This window comes from Macrobrachium rosenbergii, chromosome 5, assembly GCF_040412425.1.
Source record: "Macrobrachium rosenbergii isolate ZJJX-2024 chromosome 5, ASM4041242v1, whole genome shotgun sequence".
NCBI classification, from domain to species: domain Eukaryota; kingdom Metazoa; phylum Arthropoda; class Malacostraca; order Decapoda; family Palaemonidae; genus Macrobrachium; species Macrobrachium rosenbergii.
The window spans coordinates 35,345,321-35,355,489 of NC_089745.1; the positions used below are offsets into that span (position 1 = coordinate 35,345,321).

General features: G+C 36.4%; 1 protein-coding gene across 1 annotated transcript in view; it reads left to right on the plus strand.

Annotated features, from left to right (window-relative positions):
* The first annotated feature begins 7,157 nt into the window (after positions 1-7,157).
* The window catches only part of LOC136838648 (serine-rich adhesin for platelets-like), an 85,402-nt gene continuing 82,390 nt past the window's right edge, over positions 7,158-10,169 (plus strand). Inside the window, exon 1 of the mRNA XM_067103960.1 lies at positions 7,158-7,609. Coding sequence (XP_066960061.1) covers positions 7,558-7,609 — 52 coding nt within the window. The 5' untranslated portion in view covers positions 7,158-7,557. The remainder of the gene's footprint in view (positions 7,610-10,169) is intronic.

The window sequence follows — 10,169 nt, forward strand, 5'->3', positions numbered from 1 at the left end:
TGGTGCGTTGTCCGGCAGAAGAAAAATATGGCGATTCTTTCCTGTCCAGGAGGCATATAATGATGAAACGTACACTATGGTAACATCTGGAAAAGATATCTTCTATTCACGATTGAAAAGTGAGGATTAAAATGTGTCTCAATATAATTATGCAGATAACACACAATTATGAATATAATTACCCGATACGAATGAACTTCCGAATTAAGTGCATTCCAGAACCCAAATTTTCGTCACGTGTAATTTTAAGAAACTTAAAGTTCATAATTAGTTGTAACTCAAAATAAAACGATTCTTCACCGCAATTTTCAGTTTATGTAATCGTTGGTATTTGCTGACATTTGGGCAAAATAACCAAGACGCGAAATCAGAGTTTCAACTTACTATCAGTACAAAACAATAATGACGGACAATGCTACAATAAATCAAAAAGGAAGTATTAGCATTTCTCTAAATTCCCTGAGCAATTTCAGTCACCTCATCTACAAAAACGAATTTGATATCACTTAGGAAGTTATTAACACAATTTTAGTTTTCTGTAAAAGATAACTATTGAGACGTCTATTTGTCTGTCCGTCCGCACATTTTCTTTCCGCCCTCAGATCTTAAAAACTATGAGGCTAGAGGGCTGCAAATTGGTATGTTGATCATCCACCCTCCAATCATCAAACATAGCAAATTGCAGCCCTCTAGCCTCAGTAGTTTTTATTTTATTTAAAGTTAAAGTTAACCATGATCGTGCGTCTGGCACCTCTATTGGTGCCAACAACACAGGCCACCACCGGGCCATGGCTGAAAGTTTCGTGGGCCGTGGCTGAGAGTTTCATACAGCATTATACTTTGTACAGAAAACTCGTCTGCGCCGAAGAAACATCGGCGCATTTTTTATTTGTTTCTTTTTCTGAAGGTCAATTTCCATCTCGGTCTCTTCGCCATGGAAAAAACCGCATTCTAAACATTCGCCAAAATCCGAGACATCCCACCATTTTCATTTCAACCGAAGGCTTCTTTGAGAACGAAAGTCCTTCCTAGGAGGCAGATTGAAACGAAAAGTGATGTGGAATGTTCCTGGGGGTGGGAAGAGGTGGAGTTGTTGCTGGAAGAGGAGTTGGGGGCGGGGCAGAGGACGGTTTGCTTCCACAGGCGCTAGGTAAACAATGCCTGCGGCCCTCACGTATTGTGGGGTCTTACTTCCCCAACCCGACCCCCGACTAGTTTTGCTTAAGCAGCGAAGGCCATCAAATAAAGCAACAATACTCTTGCCGTGTTTAGAGGATATGTGCATGCATCTTGACCTTCTTCGGTGGCTATAAGCAATTTCCAGAGTTTACACAGATAATAATAAGTATAACCTTCCATTATAGACAAAAGTTTATTTCATTACTTCTGAGTAGCAGAATATGTCTGCTATGCACACATATGTGAAATGCACTTTACCAGGACAAATATTTGCTCTCTCCTCTCCCTCTCTTTTTCTGATAAAAAAAATCTAACTCTGGGATCTACAGGAAATCGGAAGAAAAGAGTGATTCTTCATGCTCTAAAATATATGACCTTGTACAAAATGTCTCCCTTAAAGCGAATTTTCTTGACTTCAACAGATAAACAGCTGCGTGTCCCAGTTTATAAAGCTCAACAAAACACACCATTTTGATTCACATCACAAAAATATTATCAAGCATTTCTTCAAAACAAAAATCCACCCTGTTGGTGATAAGTGTAATTTTAGTAAATGCGTATAAAAAGACCACACACTTACAAACCGAGCTCTTTTAAAAGTATTTGCAAATATATTTGCACTACAAAAAAAAAAATTCCATAGCTACTAATTCTGTAAGCACTGCAGTGACTCCATCGAACTTTCACGCTCGTGGTGTTCATGTAAATTGTCTTTTAACAGGTTTCTCCTCCTTACACCTCTTTACCTCCCTTCCCTACCACCACAATCCTCTAAGGGCATTTTCTTCCCAAAAATTTATTTTGCAGTGGTGTAAATCACACTTCGCAGATTCGTTGGTCTTCCACAGCAAACGTATAAAAATATCTAAAAATCCTTCAGTGTTAGCATATGAATACCTCTGGAATGAACATCAACGTGGGCGCGAGAAACTTCAGACCTGAACCTGAAGAATATTTAGTCCCTACACAAAAAGAAACACTGAGATTGAAAATAACTACTTCAAACTTGACCTCCGGTTCAACTTCCCTTCTTGACATAAGCTTGTCGCAAATGTTTAAAATCCCCTTTCATTGTAAGAACAGTTTTGGACATGAATATCGGTGAATTACTTTTCAAGAACTCTCACACGCCTCGAAGATTGAAAACACTCTAAGTCTTTTAACAAGATACATCATCCATGAAACACGTCATGTCTACCCTCTGTTGTGTTTCCATATACGAGTATAAGGAAAAAATCGGAAAAATTCTTTACGAAACAACCACTCTAGCCAGAACTTGTTAATTAAATAACGTAGAGGTATGTAGGTATTGAGGTCACTTAGCCAAAACGTTCACAAAGCGAACAAAAAGGGAGAGAATAGAAAAATAAAAAAAAGAAATTCTATTAGTTTCCAGACAATAAGGAACAAACGGGATCTTTGGGTGATTAGGCCGAAGGAATTATGACGCTCTGTAGGAATCAAACGGATCTGAGATCTTCCACACACACACTTATACAAATCGCTCGAACGCACACGCTCACAAGAACATCACTATCACCTCGTACGCATACGCATAGGCAAAGCCCATACATTTTTCTCATGAGAACTGAGCAATTTTCTGTACAGAATGTTAAAAGACCAACAATGGAAATCACGGGATGACAATAACAAATGGTCAATGCAATAATCTCCACTGAGTTTAGGTAAAGAAATAAGAAATATATGCAAATGTTAATAAGAAAATTTTATAATTTTAGATATTCTTAAATAAATGCCATGCACTTGGACTTACAACGGCGTATGAAATAGCTGTACATAATTATAGTTCTAGCACGCGATTACTGCATCTGTTAAAGCGTGGCCTGTAATGTAACAAATGGATCTGTAACAATTCATCTGTAGCTTATGAATACTGACCGCAATTTTAGAGTTTGCAACAATAATACATTCTCTTGAAACCCTTAAAATACTGATGCCAGTATATACCGAAACATTGATTGCAGTGAATATCAATGAATGAACTATGTTAGAACCTATGAGTTGTTGTCATTTTCATTACCAGAAAAAAAGCACATCCTAATCTGTACTCTAAAATTCTTTGTTAGCGGCAAAATAAAAGCTTATCATTGGGGAAGCAGGACTGGTTCAAACTCTGAAAAGATGAAGTAATAAAATTTTTAATGAGAAAAAACGTCATTGATAGTCCAATCAGTAACATTTGTTTGAAAGTCACAATTCCAAAATAGCACAGATGACCCTATATAAGTTCTTTTCTAAAATAAACAGAATATATAAGGCTAGGAGCCACTCAGCAAAGTTTCTCGAGAATTCTTGTTACCTACCAAAGAAGAAAGGCATGTAAGCCCAACTATTAGGAATGTGAAGTTAAAAGCTAATGGTCGCCGGATTCTCTGGAAGATACCTGAAAGAGAGAGAGAGAGAGAGAGAGAGAGAGAGAGAGAGAGAGAGAGAGAGAGAGAGAGAGAGAGAGAGAGTGTGCATGAAATTATATGAAACTGTTCACTTTTTTCACGTCACGTTTCTTTCGTTTTTGAGGAAAGGCCACTAAAGAGGAACTACAGTCTTCTGTTTCTCAGCAAATCTCTGGGATGAGAATGTAGCCCCATGCCCTATTTGTAGACTCCGTCTGACGCCTGTAAAGATTCACAGCTGGGTCGACTTGCGGCGGATGGCAAGCCAAGATCGAACCACTGGCCATGCGAATGCAGGCCCAGTGTTCTAATACTGAACCAATGCACCTGTAAATATACATACATATATATATATATATATATATATATATATATATATATATATATATATATATATATATATATATATATAATAATACATATTTAAATATATATATATATATATATATATATATATATATATATATATATATAATAATATATATTATATATACAGTATATATGCTTAGTCTTGAAATCACTGGAACATACAACACTCGACTGGCTTCGCCTTTAATTTGTGATATCTGCAAAAAGATTCATACATGGCGGTAGAAATTTACATTTTATGCGTAAATTTCTACCAATAAATATGTTACCTTTTCAAAACGTTTTAAATTAAATGCGAAATCGATTAGGTTTAATACAGTACTTTGTTTCATTTATTCTTGTTGTGCGTATATACATAAATTATTGTAAATATGATACAAATAATATATATACATATAAATATATATGTAAATATATATATATATATATATATATATATATATATATATATATATATATATATATATATATTATATTATATATATATATATATATATATATATATATATATATATATATATATATATATATATATATATTTCCATGTGTAAGGTATCACAGAGCCACAGTGTCTGCCATAGGGTACATTAATAATCCTAATAAAAATCCTAAAGTACGCTTTTCTACCTCAAGTAAATACCGCGGAAACACGACCCCAATTCCCTGTGCTCCACTATTCCTGCAAGTCCTTCCGATACATGTGTTTATTAGTCGGTGTGGGAGGGCGGAAACCGCTGTGCAACAGTTCTTTGTCTAAACAGTTTCCTTTCTACTTTTCTATACGTTTACTTCCGCCTTCGCTTTGATATCATCGGTAATCCGCATCCTTCCTTTTACGGACATGTTAGATATAATTTACATTTATATATTTCACTGCATGTTTCCTTTTCATTTATCTCAAAAGATGAGATAGTTTACAATTACATGCGTATGCCGCTTTTTAAATGTGCAGGGTTATCCATAAATTTGGGAGCAGATATCAACGAAAATATGAATATGCATATATGTACATGTAAAAGAATAATTCGGCTTAGTCTGGAAAATAACCATAAATAGCCACGAATCTATCACCTATGAGAAAATAACTAGACTTCAGAAACTGAAATTAATCACGGAAGCTGGAACACAAAAGAAAAGGGGAAAAACTATTCAAGAAATGACTATAACTACTGAAACTGCAGGCAATTCAAAAAGAAATATAGAGTCCATTCAGGTAATAAACATAATTATTAGGTTTGCACAATCTATTAAAGAGATGCATGCCTACCGTTGAACAAGCAAAATTTTTATGGAAATAAACTGACTTCCGAGGAAATAAACACCTTGTATAGGAAATGCAGACCATATTGGGAATATGCAAATCCTGCAAGGAAATGCAGATCCCATGCAGATCCTAACAGAAAATGCAGATCCTACCGAGGTAATACAAATCCTGAAAAGAAATGCAAACCCTATGCAGATCCTAACGGCAAATGCAGGTCCTGCCGAGGAAATTCAAGTCCTCAGAAGGAAATGCCAACCCTAAGGAGGAAATGCAGTTCCTGTAGAGGGAATGTAGATCCTACTGAGGAAATGCAGATCCTACTGAGGAAAAGAACATCTCACCGAAGAAATGCAGATTATTTTAAGGGAATGCAGATCCTGTTAAGGAAATGAACATCCTATTAAGGAGAAGTAGACCCTATTGAAGAAACACAGATTCTCCGGTAGAAACGCAGATCCTATGAAGGAAATTGAAATGACACTGAAAATTAAAATTCCAGTTGAATAAATTAGCATCCTGTACGTAAAATTCAAATCCTATTGAGGAAAGGAGGGTTCTGTCGGGAAATGCGGAATTCACAAAGGGAATGCAGAACTTCGAAAACATCATGGGCATCGACAAATCGGGCATCGATGAAGAAAAAGAAAAAATTTATAGAACAGAAACACATTTTAAAATTTAGAACAATAAAAAAAATGCTTGTAGATATACAGTCTTATTCAACAAGTCAAAGAGAAAACTACAAGGCCAGTTAAGTAACCACTTAACCAATTGCTTCAAATGTTGAAAACGTCGGCCGCCAAATATTAAAAAATATCTTAATTATAGGAAGTAAAACAGGAAGTTTTGCAAACAACAGCAGAGTTAAACAAACAAATCAAAGCCCCAGTTTTCATGTGCGGAAACAAAGAAAACAGAAATCGAAGGGATTTGGTAAAGCTGGCAGAGATTTTTAAATTAGAAAAGTAAGATTTACAGAGAACAATGCAAATAGTTAAAAATCGGAGAAAGACGTCGTTTTGTAAACTATACCAGTGCCGGACAGAAATCAGGAAAAGGTATAACATTATAATTGCGTTATGGATTGCTTCACTGAACTAATTCTTTGACTATCCATTACTTAAGAAAACGATTATACCCAATTTCAAAAACAGTTTAACGAACGTACAGAGTCAGTTCTGGACTCTCGCAAGGCTTTCCAGAAGCATTTGCTCTTCCACAAAAGGTAAGGGAATTAAGAGCAAGAGAAAGTTTAAGAAGTTGGACAGCTGGGATGGAAAAAAAGGGAGAGACAAAAATGAAAAAGCAGAGATGATATAAGATCATTAAAACTTAACGCAATGTAAAGATGCTACTTAAATCACCAGCATCACGCTTAAGGATTCCTGTTTCATGCGTGCCTTTGTCTACAAAAATCAAAATGTCTCACTGGAAATATATCATTAATGTCTGCTTATCGTCGCACTGAAAAGATATTAAGCGACAGGCCCCACAAATGTAACATCACCACGAACTAGGTATCATTTTAATCACTGTATTTTCCTCCCATGCAATAATACCCGAAGCCGGAGTATAATTCAGGACCAATGGGTCAAAATTCTTCAAACGAAAGTTCTTGCTTAAACGACTCACCACAGAACCTATCTTTCTTATGACCAAAACATCTCCATTCAAAATAGTAATCCAGATGCTTCATTTCACTTGAGAAACTGATGAAGAATGCGTCAACCGTGGATTCTACAGTTAAACCTTCAAACCTTTTCCAAGTACAACTGACATAATCATGCATCCCTGCCTTGAAAGTTCCATCAGTTAAAAACTCTCCAAGCAATTAGACATATCCATGCCAATCTGCCTTCGAGAAGCGTACGGAGAAGGCATCCAAAGCAGAAACGTCGTCGGACAACATCCAGCGCAAAGTTACCATTGTCGGTTGACTCTGGATGGCCAGCGTAGTTGGTCTTCAGCCGCCAACGCTGTCAGAAGGAACGCTCCCGCTCCCGCTCCCTCTCTCCCTTTGCCCTCCCTCACTCTAGCTTTCGCGGTCACGGCCACGAGGGAGACGTCGTCAACCTTACCACAGGCGCATCTTCACCTTGAATATCAAAGTTGCAACTGTGATTCTTACGCTACTAATTTTATGTGGTATTTTGATATAAGAACAATACAAATAATACTGTTCCATCAGTGACAATATTTCTTTAACAAAGAAAAAATAACACCCGACTCCTTGGCATTACCTAAAAACAACCTGATGGCCACTCGGCATCAACAAGTGATCTCTAGTTTATAAGGTGGCCTTAGTTGACCCTTAGGTGATTAGCAGCCAGGATGGACTGGTTTCAAGCACTCTTTACAGCCCTGCTGATCAACACCATTGCAGGTGAGTATTAGTGTTATTTATTGCATCAATGGCCACATTTCTGAAACTATTTGCAGTTACGAAAGCGCGTATTTTTTACTTGCATGTCATACTGTTTGTTAATCTTATTACTTTTTCATAACATAAAATGAAAATTCCGGAAGAGTGCATAGTAAGTTGTCGTGTTCATTTCTAGTAATAGTGTTATAAATCTAAGCACTTGTTTTCGATATTGACGAACGTATTATATTCCACATATATTGGTTTAATACGGTGACTACTGAGGACTGCAAATGATGCAAGAAAACAATTAATCTTTGTGTGCCATTTTAATGAAAATATTTTGGGCAACCTGACACAGCATGAATATTTCTGGTTAAATTTGCGTTAAAGTTCCTTCAAGAATCAATATGGCAGAGCTTTAATAGTGACGATTACTTAATAAAGTGGAGGTGCAACAGATGAAATTAACTTTCACATTAACCAGGTAAAATATATACGCACTGTAAACAATAGGCAAGCAATGTAACTTCTGGCTACATAATTTCAGAGGAAAGAAAATTAATTCCGTCTTGAAATTTCTTTGTATCCATCATACTTCCATAGATGTAACTGATAAGTATTTTTAACATCACTATTTCCATTATATAAGGAGTAATGTGATGGGCAAATACTACAGCAGGTCAGTAACGAAGCCAAGTTAATGAGCTTTTAAACAGTTTACTGGATATATATATTTATGGTTAGGTGTCCCGTTTTATGAGAAAATTTACTACTGCTAATATCAGCATTAACAGTTATGCAACAGCAAACAAAGTAATCATCCACATAACATAAACAAACAATTCGCACGCTTCCTAACTTGTAGAGCAAAATCATACACATTGAGTCAAAACTTTTCCAAATGTCCATGCGAATAATGGATGAAAGGATAACATGATACAAGACAGAGGGGGCGGGGGAGAGAGAGGGAGTATAGGGGGTCTTTATTCCTACCAAGAAATAACTATATCTGGTCACAACAACGAATGCTGCAATAAAAGCTAATTAAATCTAAACTCTCGACCTGTTATTCTTATCAGAAATTGGTTTTTCAACGGCATGCTAATGAGCCTCTTAATGATATAATTACATGTGTTACGGCTATTTACAGTTAATTGGTAGTGACATTATTATTGAGGTATTTTAATTGGGTTATATACCTATCAAGAGAACATATTTCTAATTTTCCCGCAAAAACATACATTCCATAAACTTCATCAATATACAGAGTATAGAAATGCTCATAACAGCCCACGGTAAAAATGAACGGATCAGACTCTCTCTCCCTCTCGTCTGACAACTTTTTCTTAATCGGTACGACTACACCACGCACCCTGTCAGTTCAGTCAACTGCATTTTTTGCCGGCACATATCCCGTATTCTGCAGTTGATATGCATGTTACCACGACGATGTATAAAAGGAAATGAACGCATGAACAGTATAATAACATGCGTGTATGCAATACGTGGGCTTCCCCCCACCCCCCAAAAAAGGTTTGTTCTAAGTGAAGAGGGGTCAATAAATTCCAGTCAGGTGAGATGGCAGACTTGTTAAGAAAACAAACTCACGCACAAGGTCACTTTAAGATTCTGCAGGCTTCGCTGTGTTTTTTTATCTTCATTTTCTTTCTTCAGGCGTATGCAACATACGACCATTAAACTACCAACTCTTAAACCTATGCTAAAGTATAAAAAAAAATATTTTACCAAGTGCTTGTAAATGTCTTGTAACCTCCCTACCTTATAAATAACCATATTTGGGATAAACGGCAGAACCCTCTAGACAGTGACATGAAATTAAACATTCTAAAAGGTTCATTTCATTACATACTCACGCGACAAATTTTGCTAGTCACTGGCACAGAGCTTAACGTATAGCCTACCCTCCCACACAGTCATCCGTATAAACTTACCTTCTGATGCACAGGTTGACGTATTAATGCTGTTATGATATCTGTTGATTAATCACCGATTCACAAAAGAAAGCCAGGTATTCTTAACTGCTGGCGGATCTATGAACGAGTCTGTTTCGTAGAGCAACACAAATTCCACGGTTGACGCATAATGGGGGTAACGCACTTTCGCAAATGCTTCATGGAATAACCACAATTTCTCACAGGTGCCCATACAAAACCAAAGCAAGACTACTCTGTCATAATTATAAAATATGTTAAAAACTGCGATTTAGCAACATCTGTTCCCCTAATTACAACAAATTATGATGAGACAAATTTTGACAACTTATTTTCACAAATGGCGTTATTTGCATAAATTCTCCCAAGTAATTTCAACGCGGTATGAAAGAATGATCCCAGTCGGCTGTCTGTCCCTTTTTCATGTAAAGGATTTTTTCCTTCATTCTGGTATTTTTTTTAAGCGAAAATTTCATTATTACAATAAAATTTTTCCTTTAGCAGAATCTTCATACAATTTTCATGACCCATAAAGAGAGAGAGAGAATGTTGCGAGTTTTCTACTTGTCATCAACGTGTCTAATAATCACCCTGTAAATGCAACATGAGATTTTTAGAAACGCTTC